The 25,624-nt window shown below is 40.9% G+C and overlaps 1 protein-coding gene across 1 annotated transcript in view; it reads left to right on the forward strand.

The window, feature by feature from the left end:
- Nucleotides 1-25,624, forward strand: part of LOC124776339 (eukaryotic translation initiation factor 3 subunit B) — an 82,778-nt gene that overhangs the window by 24,748 nt on the left and 32,406 nt on the right. Inside the window, exons 2-3 of the mRNA XM_047251285.1 lie at nt 15,116-15,311; nt 15,401-15,520. Coding sequence (XP_047107241.1) covers nt 15,116-15,311; nt 15,401-15,520 — 316 coding nt within the window. The remainder of the gene's footprint in view (nt 1-15,115; nt 15,312-15,400; nt 15,521-25,624) is intronic.

Consider the following 25,624-nt stretch of genomic DNA (forward strand, 5'->3'; position numbering starts at 1 on the left):
TGGTGTAGGAAGCCCATATGTTCGTGTGTATAAAGCACTAAGAGAGCTTACATTACACCATAAAAGAAACAGTGCATCAGAGGATACTCCAGAGAGCATCGGAATTTCGTAAACCATACTAAAATGCATAATTCGGCTTGAAGTGCAAATCGGCTTTTTCCAGATTCACAATGAAGTAGGTCCCATCTGATATTAAGCTTTTCAGTGCGGTTTTTGGGATGTAAATTTTCTTGGAGTACCAGTACTCTACGATCTCATTATTGGTTCTTTATTACGGCATAATGCCATATATGGCAGAAGATGATAACGTGCACTTGAAATTCAGCGAACAGTTGGAACTAGCCAATACTGTAGAATGAAACACTTAGTTTCAAATAAAATGATTGCCTCGGCGGAAAGGTTAATAAAGCCAAATTTCTTTAGCAAACTTGCAAAAATAACTTCAATGTTCTGCAAATGCTTGTTGACTGCTACCAACTTGGAAACAGAATAAAATCAGAAAACTGAAATTAATAATATATTTTTGCCCTCCGTAATTATGTGAATGTATTTTAATTCGCTTGATAGCTCCCGGCCACAGAAATCCGTTTTGTTTTCATTTGACATGGGAGCTGTACACGAAGAGAAGCAGTGAAATCACTTAACGTTAACACGGCTAACGTAGAGGTTAACCCCCTCCCCACTACAACTCGGACAACTCTCTGTGCAAGCGTGAATCTGGCAGCTAGGACGCGCGAGAAAAATTTTTCTCGTTTGCATCTGGCTGCTTGCTGCTACTACCGATACACGATACAGCTTACAGCCAAACTTCAAGTAGCGGGAGAAGGTGCTGCTTAATACGCGAGTCAAATGCGCATGCGCAAGAAACCACTGGCAATTGGTCAAACGAACCTAATGTGAACAGTTGTGACGTCATGCTCATAGCAAGCAGTTTATTGTTATGAAGAATTACAGTCTGCACCCTACGGTATTTGACATATTTTTGCTATTTGCAGGCGCTTGTGCGTGCATGGTTGGTTGTTGTAAATTGCACATTTCCTTTGCCACTAAAGTTTTATTTTTTCCATTTCGTTTATATTTTATTGTTGCAGTACCATTCTCCAGTAGCAGGATATAATAACGTTCTTTGCTAGAGAACCTATTCTGCAGTCAAAATTACTAAAATTTAACTGAAAGCTAAAACAATGAATAATTCCCGGAATTCCGAAAAATTCCCGGGTTTTTCCCGGTTTTCTCCCGGATGAAAAAATTCCCAGGTTTTTCCCGGATTTCCCGGTTGTCCCGGGTCGTATACACCCTGGTAGAGGAGCTCTACAAGGGAATTGAATTTGAAGGCAATATTATAGAAAGTGATGAGGGGAAATCGATGTAGATCAGATGTGCGATATGATCTGCAAGAAGAATTTGGCAGAGCACTAGGTTGACACAAGTCCATTGGTGTGGGTGGTGATCTCTCATAACTGCTGATATTCTTGGGAGAGCCGCCAGCCATGACAGAACTATTCCGCCTGGTGTGCAAAATGTAGGAGACCAGCAAAATACCTTTGCACTTGAAGACTCTAATAATTCCAAAGAAGGCAAGTAATTTTGGTTTGCAAAATACTGGCTTGAATTGTTTTCAGGCAAATGGGAAAACTGGTAGAAGTCAACCTCATATCAGTTTGGGTTTGGGAGAAATGTAGAAACATCTGAGGGAATACTGGCCATAAGAGTCAATATAAGTTAAAGAAAGACAAACCCCATGTATAGCACCTGAAGATTTAGAGAAAGCTTTTGTCAGTGTTGACTGGCATACGTTCTTTGAAATTCTGAAGGTAGTGGGGGTATATACACGGAGCGAAAGCTTATGTACAACTTGTACAGAAACCAGACGACAATTACAAGAGTTGAAGGGCAAGAAAATGAAGCAGTGCTTGAGAAGGGAGTGTGACAGGACTCAACCACTAGAGGGAACACCAGATTCAAACTGCATCACCAGGTGGAAGAGCAAGCTACCACCTGGTATCCCTGTAAAGGAAGAGCTAGCTCCAGGAAATGACTTCCCCTACACTATTTGGAGGTTGCTCAATTGTCTTAGGGTGGATGTTACTCAATCTGTACAGTGAGAAGCTTTGAAGGAAAGCAAGGAGAAATTTGGAATGGGGCTTCATTGAGGGAGAAGAAATAAGAATTTAGAGGTTTGCCAATGACATTGCAAACCTGTCAGTCAGCAGTGGACTTAAAAGAACGGAATGGATCGTCAAAAATGAAACAAGAGTAATGAGTGTAGTCGAATTAAATGAGGTGATGCTGAGGAAATTTGATTAGGAAACAGGACACTGAAAGCAGTGGAAGAGTTTTGCTTTTTGAGTACTGAAATAACTGAGTGATGGCCAAGGTAGAGAGAATATAACGTTTAGACTTGCAATGGCAAGAAAAGGATTTCTGACAAGAAATCCATTAAATGTAAATTTAAGTGTTAGGGAGCCTTTCCGGAAGGCATTTGTGTGGAGTGTGTAGCCTTGGATGAATGTGAAACATGGGCGATAAGCAGTTCAGACAAGAATTGAATAGAAGGTTTTGAATTATTGTGCTGCCGAAGAATGCTAAAGATTAGACTGGATAGATGTAATAACAAATGAGGGGGGGTGCAGAATCAAATTGGGGGAAAAAGAAATTTATGGGAAAACTTGACTAAAAGAAGAGATCGGTTGATGGAGCGCATGCTGAGGCATCAAGAAATTGTCAATTTCGTAGTTGAAGGAAGTGTGGGGGGTTAAAAATTGTAAATTGTATAGGGAGGCCAAGGCTTGAATACAGTAAACAGGTTTAAATGGATAGAGGTTGTGGTAGTTATGCAGAGGTGAACGGAGTGGCCGAGCAGTTCTAGGTGCTACAGTTGGGAACTGCGCAACCGCTACGGTCGCAGGTTCGAATCCTGCCTCAGGCATGGATTTGTGTGATATCCTTAGGTTAGTTAGGTTTAAGTAGTTCTAAGTTCTAGGGGACTGATGACCTCAGAAGTAAGTCCCGTAGTGCTCAGCGCCATTTGAACCATTTAGTTACGCAGAGGTAAGGTGGTTTACACAGTATATGCTAGTATGGAGAGCTCCAACTGAAGATCACAACATTTTATGAACCCCACAGAAGAGTCCAAAGGTTAAAACAGTGAAAAACTCAAGCCATAGTGGGAAGCTAGGCTTTTTTGGTGGCAATATAAGCAATGTATTACAAAATAGCTTGTCGTAGTGATAAGGGGCTGACTGTAAAGCAAAATTCTAGGACTTTATTCTTGCTTTGTGTGTGTCCGCTGCAGAGTATGCTTCACCTGTTCACCCACTCACACCAAACAGGTTGATATTGCAATCAATGAGACTGTCCTGATCTTGTCAGGATGTATGAAGCCAACTCCAGTCGGTACAATCCACCAGATTGTTGGAATAGCTCCCCCAACTATTAGAAGGGCTGTTGCTGCTGATGTAGAGGACTAAGCAAACTTATGATCCCCGACATCCACTGCATGATCATTAGTCTGTAGTCCGTTGACTGAAGTTGAGAAAGAGTTTCATCGCCAGGACTCAACCACTAGAGGGAACACCAGATTCAAACTGCATCACCAGGTGGAAGAGCAAGCTACCACCTGGTATCCCTGTAAAGGAAGAGCTAGCTCCAGGAAATGACTTCCCCTACACTATTTGGAGGTTGCTCAATTGTCTTAGGGTGGGTGTTCCTCTTTGCAATACCAACATGCCAAAAATGGGGCATTCTTCCAGCTGATGGAGATACAGCCTGTAAGTGCGGAGCAACGTAAGACCCGGCCCATCTGCTAATTTGTCTTCAACTGAACAACCCTGCACAACACAGAATCTGATAGAGGGAAACAACAAGGCCATCAGAGTTGCTACCTTCTGGAAATGCTGACCGGACACAGAAATGAATGAATGATTCTTAACATAAAGAATTTTTTTTGCCTTCTCATGTTCTAGTAACAGGAGTTTCCAAAAGACTTGCATACAGGGAACATGATAGTGAATGTCACCATTCATACCCTTAATAAAAGGTAATTAAAAAATTTCACTCCTTCCTCTTGTCAGTAGCTTCCTATGTCAAGTTTCACACAGCGTGAATACATTATTTGCCACCGAAACTTATGATAGTACCTCGACCTTCTCCAGGCAAACTGTTGTTTTGTTACAAAATTAGTTAACTTTTTGTATTAGTTCGCCAGTTGAGGCATTCTGGAGCACGCTTGCATCTGGAACTCTTCTTTGGCAACCAGCTTGTTTGAAGAGAAGTGCCGCTTGCTACAAGTAATGCAAGTAGCATATTGATAAATTAACAATTGCAGTTAAGAACAATTTCTTCCTCTGGGACGGGACGCTGAGGAACAATGGTCCCATCAGTCTCCATTGTGCAATGGTGGAAGAGCAGTTCTTGGCCGAATACGTTTGTGATTTATAACCAGTGACTGAAAGTTGTCAGCATTTGAAATAATGTTAATTTGTTTTCAGGTGTTGCAAGAACTATTAAATGAAAATATACAATACTGAAATTAAATATGGTTGAAGGAAACAAAAGTCTGTTCAGTGTAATTTGTATAACTTGGTTATCTTTACAAAATTAGTCAACCAGTGTTGCACATATTATTTCAGTTATGGTACGCCTTGAAATCTGAAATATCTTTGCTCGCCTGAAAATAGAATAGCAGCAAGTATCTGGTTTGCTAAAGTTGCTTTGTTGACATTATTATTATTATTTCTATTTTTCTCAGACCTTAGGTCTGGTTAAAAATGGAAAGTGACACGGACCTTCATCAAGCGTGACTTCCTTTTAACTGTATGGTATATGTTAGATTGTATTTAGGAACTTTCGGGTTATTGAACACGTATCAATAATTACGGATTTCTGTAGTTGTATATATACGTTTGGATGTAGCTGTATTGCATTGATGTACTGGTGGATATTGTGTGGTATGACTCCTGTAGTTGGTAGTATAATCGGTATAACGTCAACTTGTTCCTGATGCCACATGTCCTTGACTTCCTCAGCCAGTTGGATGTATTTTTCAATTTTTTCTCCTGTTTTCTTCTATATATTTGTTGTATTGTGTATGGATATTTCGATTAGTTGTGTAAATTTCTTCTTTTTATTGGTGAGTATGATGTCAGGTTTGTTATGTGGTGGTGTTTTATCTGTTATAATGGTTCTGTTCCAGTATAATTTGTATTCCTCATTCTCCAGTACATTTTGTGGTGCATACTTGTATGTGGGAACGTGTTGTTTTACTAGTTTGTTTTATGGCAAGTTGTTGATGTATTATTTTTGCTACATTGTCATGTCTTCTGGGGTATTCTGTATTTGCTAGTATTGTACATCCGCTTGTGATGTGATCTACTGTTTCTATTTGTTGTTTGCAAAGTCTGCATTTATCTGTTGTGGTATTGGGATCTTTAATAATATGCTTGCTGTAATATCTGGTGTTTATTGTTTGATCCTGTATTGCAATCATGAATCCTTCCATCTCACTGTATATATTGCCTTTTCTTAGCCATGTGTTGGATGCGTCTTGATCGATGTGTGGCTGTGTTAGATGATATGGGTGCTTGCCATGTAGTGTTTTCTTTTTCCAATTTACTTTCTTCGTATCTGTTGATCTTATGTGATCTAAAGGGTTGTAGAAGTGGTTATGAAATTGCAGTGGTGTAGCCGATGCATTTATATGAGTGATTGCTTTGTGTATTTTGCTAGTTTCTGCTCGTTCTAGAAAGAATTTTCTTAAATTGTCTACCTGTCCATAATGTAGGTTTTTTATGTCGATGAATCCCCTTCCTCCTTCCTTTCTGCTTAATGTGAATCTTTCTGTTGCTGAATGTATGTGATGTATTTTATATTTGTGGCATTGTGAGCGTGTAAGGGTATTGAGTGCTTCTAGGTCTGTGTTACTCCATTTCACTACTCCAAATGAATAGGTCAATATTGGTATAGCATAAGTATTTATAGCTTTTGTCTTGTTTCTTGGGGTCAATTCTGTTTTCAGTATTTTTGTTAGTCTTTGTCTATATTTTTCTTTTAGTTCTTCGTTAGTATTTGTATTATCTATTCCTATTTTTTTGTCTGTATCCTAGATATTTATAGGCATCTGTTTTTTCCATCGCTTCTATGGAGTCACTGTGGTTATTCAATATGTAATCTTCTTGTTTAGTGTGTTTTCCCTTGACTATGCTATTTTTCTTACATTTGTCTGTTCCAAAAGCCATATTTATATCATTGCTGAATACTTCTGTTATCTTTAGTAATTGATTGAGTTGTTGATTGGTTGCTGCCAGTAGTTTTAGATCATCCATGTATAGCAAATGTGTGATTTTGTGTGGGTATGTTCCAGTAATATTATATCCATAATTTGTATTATTTAGCATGTTGGATAGTGGGTTCAGAGCAAGACAGAACCAGAAAGGACTTAATGAGTCTGCTTGGTATATTCCACGCTTAATCTGTATTGGCTGTGATGTGATATTATCCGAATTTGTTTGGATATTAAGTGTGGTTTTCCAGTTTTTCATTACTATGTTTAGGAACTGTATCAATTTAGGATCTACTTTGTATATTTCCAATATCTGTAGTAACCATGAGTGGGGTACACTATCAAAAGCTTTTTGGTAATCAATGTATGCGTAGTGTAGCGACCTTTGTTTAGTTTTAGCTTGATATGTCACCTCTGCATCTATTATCAGTTGCTCTTTACATCCTCGTGCTCCTTTGCAGCAGCCTGTTTGTTCTTCATTTATAATTTTGTTCTGTGTTGTATGTGTCATTAATTTCTGTGTAATGACTGAAGTTAATATTTTGTAGATTGTTGGTAGGCATGTTATGAGGCGATATTTAGCTGGGTTTGCTGTGTCTGCTTGATCTTTAGGTTTCAGATAAGTTATTCCATGTGTAAGTGTATCAGGGAATGTGTATGGGTCTGCAATGTAACTGTTATATAATTTAGTTAGATGTGAATGTGTTGAGGTGAACTTCCTTAGCCAGAAATTTGCTGTTTTATCTTTTCCAGGGGCTTTCCAATTGTGAGTAGAATTAATTGCTTGGGCGACTTCATGTTGCAAAATTATCACTTCAGGCATTTGTGGTATCATCTTGTACGTATCTGTTTCTGCTTTTATCCACCGTGCATGCCTGTTATGTTGTACCGGGTTTGACCATATGTTGCTCCAGAAGTGTTCCATGTCTGTTATGTTTGGTGGATTGTCTATTTTAATGTGTGTGTTATCTATTGTTTGGTAAAATCTCTTTTGGTTTGTGTTGAATGTTTGGTTTTGTTTCCTTCTATTTTCATTTTTTTTGTACCTTCTAAGTCGTTTGGCCAATGCTTGTAATTTCTGCTTCTTTTCATCTAATTGCTCTATTGCTTCTTGTTGTGAGATTTTACGTAACCTTTTTCGTTTTTTGTCTGATATTTCATTTCTTATAAATTGTTTTAGCTGTCCAATGTCTTTTCTCAGTTTTTCTATTCTGATCTGTAGCCTGTGTTGCCATGCTGGTTTTGTGGGTTTCTTCTGTGTGTTGGTTGGTTCTGATCTCTGCCTAGTGTGTATATTTAGTGCAGTGAGTGCTCCTACATAAACCAGTAGTTGTAACTCTTTCATAGTTGTATTTTCATTTATTTTGTTGTGTATGATTGTGCTGATAGTTGTTATTGTTGTTTCGATTTGTGGGTTATTTGGTGGTCTATGCAAGAATGGTCTAATGTCTGTATTTTTGTCTTTGTATTCTATATATGTCAGCTGAAATTTCTCTTCTATATCTAACATGTGTGTCACTTCATGTTCTATTTGTGCTTGTTCTGGTGGCTGTCTTAAGATTTCGTTTTCCTCTGATTGTTTAACTGACGCGTTTTGTTCTTTGTTTGTTTTCTCTGGGATGTTTGAGTCCATTACTGTATTTTCTTCTTCTAATTGCACATGATTTTGTCCCAGTATTTGTTGTACTTGTTGTTTGACGTTTTCTAATTCTGACTGGGGTATCCTGTTATTTTTTATTATTACATGGATCTGATCAGCTAGTCGTTGTTCTGTTAAAAATTTTAATTCCGGGTATCTGGTAATAAATGTTGTGTATACTTGTGATCTGTATCCAGTTGTGTTGGTTCCTAGGTTTGTTGCTTGGTAATAATAGAACATGAGGTGTCGATTAACTTCATCTGACCATCTCATCCTCTGTCTTTGTTTTCCTTCTAGGGTAGTTGCAGGAAGCATATCATGCAAAACACCTCTATTTGGATTTAAATCATTTTCCAGTTGGCTAGCAGTGTCATTACCATTGTGGGCGGGCATAGGGTTCAAGCTTCGTCCCCGACCATGACGGCGCTTGTCCGAGGCTTCTTTAGTTCTGTCCTGAACCAAGTAATCACACTAAAAGGGGGGCTAGCCCTATTAGTGGTTTGTTCTTTTCGTCGCCTTTTACGACTGGCAGAACATACCGGAGGCCTATTCTTTTCCCGGGCCTCCATGGGGTTGATTATTATTATTATTATTATTATTATTATTATTATTATTATTTTCAAATGGAACTTCCATGGTCTGATTATGAAATGATTTGTGTATCACATTTTCTATAGATTTTTTAATTACCAATTTATCTTCATCACTTTGCCAACGGCCTTCCTGCACTGGTAACACCAGTTCACATCAGATCATGGAAGTTAAGCGCTGTTGGGCTGGACTAGCACTTGGGGTGGGTGACAACCCGGTCTGCCGAGCGCTGTTGGTAAGCAGGGTGCACTCAGTTCTTGTGAAGAAAGTTAAGGAGCTACTGGATCAAGTAGTAGCGGCTCCGGTCTCGTAAATTGACATATGCCCGGGAGAGCGGTATGAGACCACATGCCCCTCCATACCTGCATCCAGTGACTCCTGTGGGCTGAGGATGACACGGTGGCCGGTTGGTACTGTTGGGCCTTCCTGGCGTGTTCAGGTGGAGGTAGTTTTGTCACATTATAATGTTGAGTATTATTCATAAACCTCCACAAATTAGTCATTGTATGCGGCCTTACCAGATTTTAATACGAAAGTTTTTGCACTGATGTGAATAGAGCTGTGGAGAACAAATATTGCTGTGAACAAAGTTGGAAACAATAACAGCACAAACATTGTATATGCCAGCATGAATTTACATTTAGAAGTGAAGCTTTGGGAGTTTGCACATTTTGCCAGCAATACAATGTCTTCAGCATCACAGATATTGTTGATGCTCTTCATTGATTACAAAGAAGTTATATTGTGGCATTATTGGTTATTCAGCTTGTCATTGCTACATTCCATTGAGTGAGTGTTTGCTTAGACTTTGGCAAGCACAAAAATGGATTTCTTAGGTCATGACACCTACATAAACACTGAATGATATGCACCAAGTAACTGTATGAGCTATGGGCAAGATCTTTCATGGGTGAAAACCTTGTTGGGATTTGTTGCTAAAGTAGAGCGTCTAATCTCAGATTTAATTGAAGCCAAAAGTTTTGTGAGGAGCCCGCATCTCGTGGTCGTGCGGTAGCGTTCTCGCTTCCCACGCCCGGGTTCGATTCCCGACGGGGTCAGGGATTTTCTCTGCCTCGTGATGGCTGGGTGTTGTGTGCTGTCCTTAGGTTAGTTAGGTTTAAGTAGTTCTAAGATCTAGGGGACTGATGACCATAGATGTTAAGTCTCATAGTGCTCAGAGCCAATTTTGTGAGGAGCTTATGAAGTGTGTGATGAATTTGAAACTGAAAATCAGTGATGAAAAATTCAGAAAAGTGTTGTCATTAAGTGATCGCACTGCCACCATAATGGTGGAGGATACAGAAGAGTTCAAAATACTGAATTCTGTCTTTCAAGATTATTTCTCTGAGGAAAATCTTACATTGGTTCCACCTTCTAGTTACCTAGCCAGAAGTCAGAAGCTCCATGAGGCTGTTGACAGATGTGCTGTTGGTTATCTACACCTATACTTTGCAAACCATGACAGAGAGCTACATCCCATTGTACAAGTTATGAGTTATTCTTACCATTCCTTTCACATATGGAATGCAGAATGAATGATTGTTTAAATGTCTGACTGCTGCCATTAATCTTATCTTGTCCTTACAATCCTTATGCGATCGATACACAGAGGATTGTACATTCCTAAAAGTCATAAACTAAAACTGTTTCAAGAAACTTTATAAGTAGGCTTTCTTGAGATAGGAATATCAACAATTTAGGAAAGGCAGATTGCTGCTTACTGTAAAGAAGACATGTCAAGTTGCAGACAGGCATAATTAAGACACTTTCATAAAGCTTTCGGCCACAGCCTTCATCAGTAAAAGAGACACACATGCCATTCACACAAGCAAGCACACCTCATGCACGCGACTGCCAACTCCAGCATCTTGGGCCAGTGGCATTCTGGCCCGAGCTGCTGGAGTTTGTGGTTGTGTGTGTGTGTGTGTGTGTGTGTGTGTGTGTGAGAGAGAGAGAGAGAGAGAGAGAGAGAGAGAGAGAGAGAGAGGTGTGCTTGCCTGTGTGTGTGAGAATGTGTGTCTCTCTTTTACTGATGAAGCCTGTGGCTGAAAACTTTTATGTAAGTGTCTTTAATTGTGCTGTCTGCAACTTGACATGTCTTCTTTACAATAAGTAGCAATCTTTTTCAACATTTTTGATATTTCTACTGGAGTTTCCATTGCTTAATTTTTTGCTGAATGGTTTTCTCAAGATAGTGTACATTTATCTTCCAGTTAAGTTTCTTCAATATGTTTGGTACATTCTCCCACAGATAAAACAAACCTGTGACCATTTGTGCTGTCCTTCACTGTATACGTTCAATATCCCCCATTAGTTCTGTTTCGCACAGTTGCCATACACTTGAGCAGTATTCTAGAATGGTTTGATTGTGTGATTTTTAAGCAGTCTCCTTTTTAGACTGACTGCATTTTCCCAATGTTCTACTAATAAACTGAAGTTTACGATCTGTGTTATACATGACAGCCTATGTGATCATTCCATTTCATATGCCTGCTAAGTGCTACACCAAGGTATTTGTATGAGTTGGCTGATTCCAGCTATGATGATTACTGTTTTAGTTGTAGGATGCTAAGTTTTTTCTCATTTTGTGAAGTGTACAATTTTATGTTTCTAAACATATAAAACAAGTTGCCAATCTTTGCTTCACTTTGAAATGTTATCAATATCTGACTGAATATTCTTGCAGATTCTTTCGGACAGTACTCCATTATAGATAACTGCATCATGTGCAAAAAGTTTGAGGTTGTAATTAATATTGACTGGAAGATTATTCATACATGATCAGCAAGGGTCCCAACACACTTCCGTCTGGCACATCCAACGTTACTTACACATCTATTGCTGTCTCTCCATCCAAGAGAATCCACTGCATCATCCTTACCAAAACATCCTCATTCCAATCACAGATTTAGCTTGATGCACCATCTGATCGTACATTTGACAATAAGCATAGATGTGACACTGAGTGAAATATTTTTTGGTAATCAAGAAATACTGCACCTACTTGGGTGCCTTCATCCTGAACTTTCATTGTGTCATGTGAGAAAATTAGTTTGGGTTTCGCATAAGCAATGTTGGTTGTCATGAAGGAGGTCGTTGTTGTCATGGAGGAGGTCATTCTGTTAGAGATACCTCATTATGCTTGAGCTCAGAATATTCTAAGATTCTACAATAAATCAATGTCAAGGATATTGGACGGTAGATTTGTGAATCACTACTGCTATCCTTCTTGTAAAGGGGTATGGCGTGTGCTTTCTTTGAACTCCTGGAAGTGGTTTTTTGTCCAAGGAATCTGTAATAGATTGAAGTTAGAACATCAAACTCTACTGTAAATTCACTATAGAATCTTATAGAATTTCATAGGGCCATGGAGCTTTGTTTACTTTTAATGATTTCACCTGTTGACATGAACACCTGGTTCATTCTTCTTTTCAATGGTATGAGGATTAAATTGGGGCAATTCTCCTGGGTTTTCCTTTGCAAAGGGACATTTGAAAACTGATTTAAGCATTTCAGCTTTGCTTTGCTGTCCTTTGATTTCAGTTCCTGTTTCATTCATGGGTGACTGGGCACTATCTTTGATGCCACTAACAGCCTTTGCTTACAAGCAGAATTTCTTTGGGGTTTGTGAAATATCATTTGACAGTATTCTGCCATGGTTGTCATTCAAAGCTTTATACTTAGTTCTCTTGACAGCTAAACACATTCCATTTAGTGTCTATTTGTAGTTCTATGCTTTATTTTATATCTATTAAGCAGTAGTTTCTGTTTCTTTAGGAGTTTCTTGAGATTGACTGTATACCACGTAGGGTCCCTACCATTATGAACTGTTCTCTTGAGTAAATATCTATCCAGTGTATGATCAACTATTGCTTTAAACTTGAGCTAATGTATGTGGGGAAGTCCTAAAGCCAGAAACTTTTAACAAAATCTAGGACCATCTGCAGAGGATTGACACTTGATACAGTTGATCCTTAATATAAGCAGTTATAACATTACAAACAAATAGTTGGGAAGGCACATTGTTGGTTAGTTAGATGATTAATGAGCAAACACTGGAAAGAATTACAGTCATTATATTTATAGTAGTATGCATTTAGATAGATTTAAGTTCCTGTTTCCATATTAGACTCCCTATAAAAACATCATAATTATGCCAGTTTGACATGTAACAATCCTACAGAAGTATCATTCATCCATTAAGAAGGATGTTGCTTGGTGCTATGGCACACATACTGCTGGTCAATCCATAGATCAACCAAAGGTTTAGACCTCATAGTCAGATTCTTGTCAATATTTTGTTGTTGCCAATACCTGTTCACTAACAAAAAACTACAGTGTTTCATTCTCTTTCGAAGTGTTGCTTGTTTGTTTATCAAGAAATGAAAATTGGCTCTTATCCCGAGTGTCTTCTAAACCAAAATGTCCATTTGAAAGCTTTTGAGGCTTGAAAGTGGAAACATATGTTACTATAAAGGACTTAATGTAAGCTTTGGTTTGGTACTCAGCACAGTAAAGCTGTAAAATTTTCTTCATGTGATTAAAACCCAAAAAATAAATTTTGGAAAATCTTTAAAATATTCTCCCTTTTTTATAAAAAAAAATTGTTTTTCTTGTTTGTTGACAAACAGTACATTTAATTTCAGTATGGGGAAATAATTGGTTCATGAGAAATAAAATTAAGAAAATGAAATTTATAAATGAAAATAAATATTAAGTAAACAAACCATGAAATCACTACTTTCACGTAAGGTCCCAGCTAAAGTGCTACAAAAAATTGAATTAAAACTTCATTCATTCTAAAGTAAATACCTGGCAAAATATTTGAGTAATAAAATTTACCTAAAATAGAAACTACTACTTAAGAATAACTTAAAAAGTTTTTTAAAAGAGCTTTAACTGTGTCTTTCTGCCAGAGGATGAAAATTAATAAAAGAAGCCCACAGAGCAATCTCTTGAGCTAGGGTATGTGAAGCCCCACTTGTATGATGGATTTAACATAAGTTTTCAGGGTTTAGACAAGAAAAGAAATGAAGCAGGTGTTCTCTTTGGATGAGTTTTTTTAGATTAATGATAATATTTCAGAATGCAAGGACCCAGCTACCAGCTGTGAGAAGTGGAACTGCTAGTGGTAACTACTGACAGTGTAAATCTTCTGAGGAAGTATGCTGTGTAGAAATAAGTTGTATACCTATTTACCATTCAAAGAGTACAGCTTAATTGCTGTCTGAAATTCAGGCACTGGGATGGAAGACTAGTTTTAGTCTGTTGGATGGTTTTTGAATTACTGAAGTGTGACGGTAACCTTACTTCATGTATGCTTTCAGCGTTATCCCCGTGGTCATATATCATGAAACAGTGCACTGTGGCTTGGCTGGTGGTCTGATGATCCATCATAAAGCACCGTTAATTAATTTTCAGCAAAATTGTATGTTACAAGATATTGTGCCTCTTGTGAGTTATTTAGTATAACCAGAAAACTGGTGTGCAACAAATTATACACTGAACATGGTCTAATGATAGAAGCTGAGGTCAATTATTTTCAAATGCCTTTTCAATGATACATAACTATTGATCATGAACATAAGTTGGCGAGGAAAATCGACCATATGCAGTACTATATCAAAAATTAATTCACCTCTCAACACATCCTTTCTCCATCTTTAAATTACATGAAAAACAAACAGAAATGTGTAAGAATCACATATTTTTAGAGACTATATAAAAAGGGTGGTTTTTAGATTTTTGAAAAACCAAAATTTAATGGATTTTTGCAGATTAAGTTAACCTCACAGTAGTGTGGTGTTATTCATCAAATTAAAGTGCAGTTCAAGAGCTTTAGAATGGCAACTGCAGAAATCTGGGTCATCAAGGTCCAAAAATTAACCAAAATTGGTGCATTTAATATGGAGTGATCGGCACCAAGTACTGTTAACAGGAAAGGTAGGCAAGACCTAAAGAACAGTAGCTCATTTCATTTCAGCAAAGGTTCATTTAGTAAGTGAGAGAGCATCACAAAGTTTCTCATACAACTCCACTGGCAAGACCTTACAAATAGGTGTTGTGTGTCTTGGAGAGGATTACTGTAAAATTTCTAATCCTGCACACTCCAAAAAGAGTTGTATCTCTTTCATCTAACCCTCTCACAAAATGACCACAATAGTAAAGTCTGAGAAATCATATGTAGATTTAAGTCATTCCTATACACCATTAATGAAATGTAGCAGGGTTGTGGAGAAATCTGTCTCATGATGCACCATCAGGCGCTTGCGGAGCACTCTTTTGTAGACAGTCCCCATAAACACAAGAATATCAAGCTAATGTACAGCATACTTTGCATCATTTATCATTTGCTATCTCTTGCAAATTAGTCTTTCATGCACAATATGCCTGTAAAAGTGAACCACAGGTGAGTAAAACTATAAATAAAACTTCTCAGTCCTCATAAATTATGCCTGTTGTAGTCTCTAGTATTATGAATATTATAAGAGATACATCACATTTTGTAATTTAGTGAAATAGTTTTTCTTTAAGTATATTTGTTTATTCGTGACAGTTTTTTTTTTCTATCGCCAGTATAAGATTTGGCTTCTGCACTATTTCAGAATTGCTTGGTGATCTGTTGATGCAAAAACCTCGTGAAACTGATGGAGTTGAATCTGTTGTTGTTGTTGATGGAGTACCTCAGGTTGGACCAGAAAGATTTGAAAAATTATCCTCTGTTATCAACAAACTGTTTTCCAAAGTTGGTGTCATTGTTAATGAATACTATCCGAAAACAGAAGATGGCACAACAAAAGGGTAATAATTTTTATCAATATTTACATTGCATTTTTGAAATACCAAGTTTTTGTTTCCTAATGTCAAAAAAATATATATTAATTTTTAAGGTACATATTCCTCGAGTACAGCAGCCCAAAGTATGCTTTGGAAGCTGTTAGCTTACTGAATAACCACAAGCTAGACAGGCAGCATACCTTTTTGGTAAATCTGTTCACAGATTTCAAGAAGTGAGTATACATTTCCTTACTTACTCAGTATTTTTTGTTTGTTTTTCTATATATGTATAAGGGGTAATCGAGTGAAAAAGAGAGAGATGGTGCTACGAGATCTGTTCAAAAAATTCCGAAACGTTCGTTATTTTGTGCCAGTGGCGTGTTGGAGCGAAATGCGGTTGGCATCCCTGCATACGCCTGTGTTTAATGTGTAATTGGCGGAAGTCTCGCTGTTGAACGTCGATTACTTAGTATTCAGCGCTGTATTGAGCAGAATGTTGTGTTGCACAGTTTGCAAATTTCAAGATGGCAGTGTTAGAGGAGCAATGCGTCTGCATTAAATTTTGTGCAAAACTCGAGAAAACCGTCAAGGACACACACCAAATCATGCAGGAAGCTAGCGGTGATGAATGCTCGAGCCATACCAAGTGTTCCGAATGGTTCACAAGGTTTAAAAATGGCTGGAAGAAAGTTAAAGATGACCCTTGTTCAGGATGCCCTTTGATGTGTACAGACGACTCTCTCATCAGGAACGTCAGCAAAATTGTGCGTGCCAATCAAAGACTGACAGTCCAAGAGATTGCAGAAGAATGTAATGTTTCAGTTCGATCATGTCATGAAATCCTGACACAGCATCTTGTAACACATCATGTTGCTGCCAAGTTTGTCCTGCGGCTCGAGTCAAGACCTTTGCCTCGCAATGTGTGAAGAGCTTTTCCATCGTGCAAATGAGAATGAGATGTTCCTTAAGAGAATCATAACTGACGTGGGTCTACATGTGGGATGTTGAGACCAAGGTTCAATCTTCACATTGGGTCGAAAAGGTTCTCAGAGACAAAAAAAAAAACATTGTCAGGTCAAATGTCAAAACCATGCTGAAAGGTTTCTTTGACTTTGAAGGATTAGCTCATCATAAATGTTAATAGATGGTACTATTGGATGTGTTGCCTGTGGGAACGTAAGAAGGAAATGGCCTGAAATGTGACGAGACAATTCTTGGCTCGTGCATCATGATAATGCACCTGTACATTCATGCCTATTGGTGCATGACCATTGCACAAAAAACGAAATCACTGTGCTGCCTCATCCTCTGTACTCTCCAGAGCTGCCCCTTGCGGTCTTCTTCTTCTTCCCTCCCCCCCCCCCCTCCCCCCCGCCACACGCCCCCTGCCACATGCCCCCAAAATAAGTTGAAAACCCTGTTGGAAAGATGAATATTTGTGATGTTAGATGAGATAAAAGAAAATTCACAGGCGGCCCTTTTTGTTGTTCAGCAAAAGACATACAAAGACTGCTTCTGGAAGTGGAAACGGCATTGGGAGCAGTTTATCAGGTGTGGAAGAGATGATTTTGGAGACCATTTACAGTAAGTAGAACGTAGTGTAGAAACATTTTGTGGACGAAGTTTGGGAATTTGTTGAACAGACCTCATAAATGAACTGTTTGTTTCAAGAGTAATTGCCATAACTGTTAATATATGTATCTCACTGTGAGGCAAGATGGTCGTTGCTGCCATGGAAAAAGTTGGTGGTTGCCTGTGAAGCATGATAGTACTCTGGTGTGTGTCTTTCATCCGAAACAAATTGACAGCCACTATTTCTTCAGGGCTCCAAAATTATGGGAATTTGGGAGGGATGAGGACTATATGGAGGGTGTGGAAGGGCTTCCCAGCGAAACTTCTGCAGCATAGTGGAAACAACCTTCGCAACGTCTGTGAGAACATTATCCTGCAACAGAATGGCATGCGTTAGCATTCGGCCTCAGTGCACTTCAGTTTTCGCAGTGTCCACTGACTGCTGTGCATTATTGTGGTGTTGTGCTCTGGGAAGTCAGTGGGCAGTGGGCCCTTACAGTGAAAGGAAGACGTCATCATGACTTTCCCAGAGCCCGCACACAGCTTTGGATTTTTTTGCAGTGGGGTTGAATCCAAGTGCTTCCTTTGTTGGCTCTGACATTTGCTCTCTGGCTCAGAATGATATCATATTTCATCTCCTATCACAATACAGGATATCTTGATGACATTTGAGATGCTGCAGTGATGCCGACCAGACTGCGAGGAATCCACTGTGCACAGATTTTCCGGAACTTCAGATTATTTCTCATGCCCAACATGAGCTGAATGTCTTAACCATCGGCCTTTGTTTATTTCTAATGGTAGCATGCATTACAGCAATGGCAGAAGGGGTAATGACATGATGAGCACGCTCTGGCTGACTGCTGTCTTTCTATGACACCAGACTATCTCGAACTCATTTATTCAATGTGTGTGTGTGACACCCCCAGGGGGCACACAGTTCTTTCGTGAGTTTGTGCATGGCGCACATGGGGCACCGAGCTATTGCAGCTAATTCTTCATTCCCTGGCTGCGTTTCCTTCCCCCTACCCTCCCTCCCTATCCTCGCTCCTTCCCCGTTGCCGGCTGCTTCCCTTTTTGGCATTTAGGTCCCCACTTGAGGTTTGACCTCCATTTTGAAATTTCCTGTTTTTTTGGGTTATCCATATGGGGAAGAACTCCCTCCCTAGCACCTACAGTCTGGATTCCTCTCCCCCTTCCTTCCCCTCTCCCTTCCCGATTGTAGCTAGTCTGTGTGGTGGGACTGTTATGTACCCATATGGCTGAGCCGCCTGACGACACAGAGATCACACTACTGGTACCTGAGCTGTTCCCTTCCCAAGTATGCCAAGGAGTGATTGCTTATCTTCTTGGAGTATTGGAACTCCCGGCAACAGCTGCCATGCCAGACGCCCTTGCTGTGTCTGGATAGCACCCGTGGGGAGAGCCCCTCATCGGAGTGGGTGGTATCAGGATGGATGCTTGGCACATGAAGCGTATCAAGCTGCAAAAATCTGGCCATTCTCAAACGGCCTTCTCTTCAAATGGGGCAGGATCATTCAATGCTGATTTGCATGACCTAGCAACATCGCCTTTCCCGGCTACACCATGGGAGGAGGCCCAGGCTCGCTGTCTTGGGATGAAACCCTTTCCCCGTTACCTCCTCTGTACTAGGACAAATGGGGACACATTCACTGCCACAGAGCAATTGTTTTTTGTGGAAAATATCAAGTACAAGTTTGGTGAAGTTGAATCTATTAGTAAGGTGGCAGTTGGACTCCCTGTTGATCAAAGTTTCTTCTTCTGCAGCTCTTCATGCCTGTGATTGTCTTGGCAATGTCCCAGTGTCTGTTACTCCTCACCAATCTCTGAATATGGTCCGGGGAGCAATTTTTCATTGGGATCTCATCCAGCAAACTGATGAGGAACTGCTAACCTGGAGCAGTGTGCAGAAGGGTCGCAAAGACAACTGCACTGCTTGTGGCGCCTTCATTCTGGCTTTGGAGGGGGATACCCTCCCATAGAAGGTCAAGGTTGTGTGATCCAGATACGACATGAAACCGTATGTCCCTCCATCTATGCAATGCTTCTGGGCCACCAGTGTTAGTCCACTGTCCAGGGTCTAAACCTCCAAGGTGCTCTGTGCACTGTTCCATTGGTTCTCACAGAACACCTCGAGACACACTTTGCAATGGCATTGTTGTCCTCTTCCTACCCTATTACCTTTCTCTGGCAGCAATGTAGAGTTGAACAGATCCCCCTCTGTTTCATGCCGCACCACGTTGAGCCCTATAATACACCCTTCACTGAATGGGAGTTGGTGCAAGCTCTTAGCTTTTCACGAGAAACATCCCCAGGCCCAGATTCCATCCACAACCAGATGATGCAACACTTGGCTGCTCTCCTGAGGCAATAGCTCCTCAGGGTCTTCAACCACATTTGGTTCATGGGTGCTTCTCCGTCACAATGGTGCGAGAGTATAGTTATCCCCGTCCTTAAGCCCGGGAAAAATCCAACATCTCTAGACAGCTACCGCCCAATTAGCCTGACAAATGTACTTTGTAAACTGCTAGAGAGGATGATCAGCTTCAGATTATGAGGGTTGTTTTTTAAGTAAGGGCTGTTCGCGCGTATAGTCCCGTAGTTCGCACGGACGTCGCAACAAGCCACCACGCTACTTGCCGGCATCCTTCTCGTTCACACTGATGCAAGTTGCAGCTCTGTAGCTGACGTGTACGCATCGCTGTGCTACTTTATAATGTTTACGATTATTGAATCGCCCGCCGCGTATGAGATACGGTCAGTGATACATTTTTTGACCGCGAGAAGCCTATCAGCTGCAGAAATTCATTGTCAGTTAACAGAAGTTTATGGCTTGAATGCAATGAGTGAAGGTAAAGTGCGTCAGTGGGTTAGAGAGTTTAAAAATGGCCGTCAAAACGTCCATGATGAAGAACGCTCAGGCCGGCCCTCTGTGATCACTGATGATTTGGTGGCTGCAGTCGAAACAAAGATTCGTGAGGACAGAAGATTCACAATTTCCACTCTTTCTTTGGAATTTCCACAAGTTTCAAGATTGGTTTTGTACAAAATTGTGTCTGAAAACCTAAACTTTGAGAAACTGTGTTCTCGGTGGGTACCCAGACTCCTCACAGAGGACCACAAAGCGAAGAGATTTGCCACTTCATTGGACTTTTTGATTCGTTACGAGGAAGAAGGGGATGACATGTTGAGTCAAATTGTCACTGGAGATGAAACATGGGTATCCCATATCACTCCCGAAAGCAAGCGACAATCGATGGAGTGGCGACACACAACCTCGCCCGTCAAGGTCAAAGCCAAACAGAAGCTGTCAAAGCGCAAGATTATGGCAACTGTGTTCTGGGACCAGCGCGGTGTTTTGCTAGTGGACTTCATGCCACGAGGAACGACAGTCAACTCAGATGCCTACTGTGCAACTCTAAAGAAGCTCCCCAGAGCAATTCAAAACAAAAGGCGCGGCATGCTGACAAAAGGAGTTTTGCTCCTGCACGATAACGCTAGGCCTCACACCTCCCAAAAGACTCGGGATTTGATTGATTCTTTTGACTGGGAAGTTTTGGACCATGCACCATACAGCCCCGACCTTGCTCCTAGCGATTTTCATCTTTTCCGGTACCTGAAACACCATCTTGGCAGGCAGCGCTTCAATGACGACGACGAAGTGAAAGCGACCGTGAACTCTTGGCTGTCGGAGCAGGCGGCCTGTTGCTCTCGCACCATCTACTTCAGGAGCAAACACCCCCCCCCCCCCCCCAACCATCTGGGATTTCAGTCCCCACTAATGAGCCAGAGAAACACAAGGCTTCTTTGGCTCCTCTTGGTAGGAAGGGGTCCCTTGGATCACTTCCTTCACAAGTTTCTGCTAGTGGGAGAGATGACACCTGCCAGTGGTTGAAGAGCCCAAAAGCAGCTGGTCCTAGGGCCTCGCGCTCATCCTCAGTCCTGGAGACTGATTCAATGAAGTCCTCCCAGCCAGGGAAACCAAGGAACAGCACGAGAAATCGAAAAGGAAGACCCCAAGAACAAGGAACTTGTAGTGGCACCCACACCACTGCTACCTACGAGCTCTGTGTCTGAGGATGGGGTGAAGATGCTGGCATCTGCTGAGGACCTGGATCTCGCTGGACCCTCAGGCACAATGGATATAGACTGTTCAGGCAAAACGTCAGTGGCAGCAGGTGACCCTGAGGCGTAAACTGCCTCATTGAATGTTCCATGCCTTCCCAGTCTCAAGATGATGTCATCCTCCAGTGGAATTGCAGCAGTTTTTTTACACTGCCTGGCTGAGCTATGGCAACTATTAAGCTTTTCACCTGCTTTCTGCATTGCCCTCCAGGAAACCTGGTTCCCGGCAATGCAGACCCCTGCCCTCCGTGGCTATAAGGGATATTACAGGAACCATAGTGACTATAATTGAGTGTCAGGTGGAGTTTGTGTTTATGTCCTCAACTTGGTGTGTAGTGAAACTGTGCCACTTCAAACCACTCTCGAAGCTGTGGCTGTCAGAATACGGACAATGCAGGAAATAACTGTCTACAATATATATCTGCCTCCAGATGGTACAGTACCCCTGAATGTGTTAGCTGCACTGAATGATCAACTCCCTAAACCTTTCCTACTTTTGGGAAATTTTAACGCCCATAACCCCTTGTGGGTTGACACCATGCTTACTGGTCAAGGCAAAGATCTCGAAACTCTGCTGTCTGTTCGACCTCTGCCTCTTAAATACTGGGGCCGCCACGCATTTCAGTGTGGCTCGAGGTAGTTACTTGCCCATTGATTTATCAACTTGCAGCCCCTGACTTCTCCCATCTATCCACTGGAAAGCACATAAGGACCTGTGTGGTAGTGATCACTTCCCCATCTTCCTGTCACTGCCCCGGTGTCAAGCCCATGGATGCTTGCCCAGATGGGCTTTAAACAAGGCGGACAGGGGAACTTTCACCTCTGATGTCACCGTTGACTCTCTCCCATATGGTAACATTGATGTGATGGTTGAGCAGGTGACTACTCGAATCTTATGTGCGGCAGAAAATGCAATCTCTCACTCTTTAGCATACCCCCGGCATAAGACAGTCTTATGGTGGTCACAGAACTCACTGAGGCAAATACAGAGCATCAGCAAGCTCTACAGTGGCATAAGTGACACCCTTCCCTAGAGCATCTGATAGCCTTTAAGTGGCTCCGTGCCCGTGTACGCCAGCTTATAAAACAACGGAAACAGGAGTGTTGGCAGAGGTAAATGTCGACCATTGGGTGCCACACACCACCTTCCCAAGCCTGGACGAAGATCAGACGTCTTTTTGGGTATCAGACCCCAACAGGTGTCCCTGGCGTTACCATCAGTGGTGTGCTATGTACCGACACAAACATGATTGCTGAGTACTATGCTCGAGCCTCTTCATCGGAGAACTACCCCTCAGAGTTTCGCACTCTCAAACGGCGAATGGAAAGGGAAGTCCTCTTGTTCACTACACGCCACAGTGAACCCTCTAAAGTACACTTGCACATTGCCCCAACACAGCTCCTGGGCCGGATAGGATCCACAGTCAGATGATTAAACGTCTCTCGTCTGACTACAAGCGCCACCTCCGTGCCATCTTCAACCGGATCTGGTGTGATGGTGTCTTTCCATCGCAATGGCCAGAGAGTACCATCGTTCTGGTAAAAACCTGCTTAATGTGGGTAGCTATTGGCCCATCAGCCTCACCAACGTTGTTCGTAAGCTGCTGGAACATATGGTGTGTCGGCGATTGGGTTGGGTCCTGGAGTCACATGGCCTGCTGGCTCTCTTGTGTCCCTTGAGTCTGCCATCCGAACAGCCTTTTCCAGACGCCAACACCTTGTTGCAGTCTTTTTTTTATCCACGCAGAGCGTATGACACCACCTGGTGACATCATATCCTTGCCATATTATATGGGTGGGGTTTCTGAGGCCCGCTCCAGATTTTTATCCAGAATTTCCTGTCGCTCCGTACTTTCCGGGGTCCCGTAGGATTCTGTGTTGAGTGTATCACTATTTTTAGTGGCCATTAATGGTCTAGCAGCAGCTGTAGGGCCGTCCATCTCACCCTCTCTGTATGTAGACGACTTTTGCGTTTCATACTGCTCCACCAGTACTGGTGTTGCCGAGTGGCACCTACAGGGAGCCATCCACAAGGCACAGTCATGGGCTCTTGCCCATGGCTTCCAATTTTCGGCCGCTAAGTCATGTGTCATGCACTTCTGTTGACGTCGTACTGTTCGTCCGGAACCAGAACTTTACCTTAATGATGATCCACTCACTGTAGTGGATACATATCGATTCTTGTGACTGGTTTTAGATGCCCAATTGACTTGGCTACCTCACCTTTGTCAGCTTAAGCGGAAGTGCTGGCAGCACCTCAATGGCCTCCGCTGCCTGAGCAACACCAACAGGGGTGCAGATCACTCTACTCTGCTGCAGCTCTACAATACCCTTGTTCAATCCCACCTTGAGTATGGGAGTCTAGTTTATGGTTCAGCGGCACCCTCATTGTTGTGTTTACTTGACCCAGTGCCTTTCGCTGCTACAGCACTGTGCGCAATTTTGTCATCACTGTGCTGGCACATGATGTTCCAACTGCTTTGACACACTTATCATTCGGTTTCACAAAAACTATTTGGCCAAAAAATTTGATTTTTACACATCTTCTTGACTGATACCTTCCCCCCATGAATGATTTAATTTTGTTTCGATGTTCAATGCAGTTATTGTGCAGCATTAAATGTAGTATACCATTGCACGAAATTTTGAAGAGTTTGCAGAGGTAAAAGTCCATAGTGTATACTTTCCGTATGGTCGATTTTAGTTGCCACAATGTTGAGAATGAAATGTGGACAAGATACCTAATTTGCATATAAAAATTGCTGTATAACAATATCTCTTTTAAGTACCAGTCATGTGTAATATTAAGAAATATTCCGTCTTTCGCGACTGTAATAATAGTCTTATTTATACCAGAGTCAAATGTTCTGATTAAAACAAAATTGGCGAAGTACACAAAACTGAATTGTGGATGTAATAAAACATAGAGACTAAAATATATTGTCAGTGAGGCGCAGTGCACAAACAATTTGTGTTTGTCACAACGGACAGCAAACACTTGCTAAAACCTAGATCAGTTGACGAAAACATTGAATATAATGATGTTGCCAAAGCAGCGAAGCAAAGAATTGCGTCAGACAATCAAGTAGCTCGGCAACGTAGGAGTGGAAATTCTGCTCTAAATAATACTTTTAATGCTGTTGCAAAGAATATATCTCAATATGAATAGTAAAACAGCGACTGTGGAAGAGAAGATAGACAAACAAAACAGATAACATGAATATTGTATGTGTGCCTTTTCATTGTTTTTAATTGCTGTGAAAAGAAATATTGGAGGACGAAATTGGAAAAACCGAAAACATTATTCTGAATATAATGAAAAGACAAAGCACTCGAAATTTCAAAAAATTACATTCAAACGAATAAAATTCAAGTGAGACTATTCGATATTGCTTTTAAATAAAGAAAATATTAAGCACCGAACAAGGTTTGAACTCAGAACCTTTAGCTTAGCAGCCAAACACCATAACCATTACGCTAACGCAGCCAGTCATACGACGGAGCTTCTGTAGGACTCTAAAATATCACGTAAAATACCGACAAACACTGTTGGTATGACTATAAATTATTCATGTTTCGTCGAAGCACAATAGGAAATAAACAATTACTGCTGTTCTTTATTGTGAAAAAGTGGTTCGTGAAAATGACACAAACACCTTTCCTTGCTATCGCCTGAATTAGGAGGCTTGTTGCTTGTTTGGTTTAATTAATTAATAGAAAATGAAGCAATTGGTATAAAGAATGCTTTTCCAATCTTTCTATAAAATAAAGTCTGCTATCAAGACATTGCTTTTGTTCAATTACTTTATTTATGACTGAACATTTCTAAAACTAAAGCCACTCGTCTGTGCTCTGCACTGCAGTCGAGCTCTGGCAACGTCGTTCTCTGTTCATTGGCTGACTGTGTTTTGTGACGTCAGATGCGTAGAAGGAACCTAAACTCGGCCGCCTTTGTAAATGACGCGCACTATAGGCCTCCATTGTCGGCCAGGGCTGGCAACCCACTGATGCATGCATCTTATACTGGTCTGTAGCCGTGGTATAAATTACATACAGAGGTAACAAGGATTTGCGTAAGTGGGTTATAAGGACGGCCAGCTTCAAATGCAGGACAGTATTTCACCAGTGTCCTCATTCAGACTGCTGCATTCTGTGACCCGACTTATTGTTTTCCTAGCCTCGCCACTAATGACATTCCTTCTATAGCTTCTCACTCTTCTGGGTGTCACGGTGGCAGGCATTGATGGGCTAGCAATTACTTTGTCACTCATTATTTATTCTGTAGATTGTCAATGACACGTAATGATTAATAATAACATGTAGCACTGCTGCTCATATGCCATTACTGTTAGATCACTGAAACTATAAACTGGAAACAAGGGATAGTTGATACAAAAAGTTTTGAGAACTATGGGCCCAGACAGCCTCCACCTTTATGTAATCATACTGCAGACTAGTTTTCAAAAGCAAATGTTGTAAGTTAATGTCACTAGATGCTTGCTAGCCATTGGGATTTATTGCCCTGTGATGAGTAAAATCTCTAGTTGTGATCAAGGTTTTTTAATGGTCCTAGCTGAACATTTTTCATGGGTTAAAAAATACTGCAATAACCTTGAAGA

This window comes from Schistocerca piceifrons, chromosome 2 (assembly GCF_021461385.2).
Source record: "Schistocerca piceifrons isolate TAMUIC-IGC-003096 chromosome 2, iqSchPice1.1, whole genome shotgun sequence".
In the NCBI taxonomy this organism is placed as follows: Eukaryota; Metazoa; Arthropoda; class Insecta; order Orthoptera; family Acrididae; genus Schistocerca; species Schistocerca piceifrons.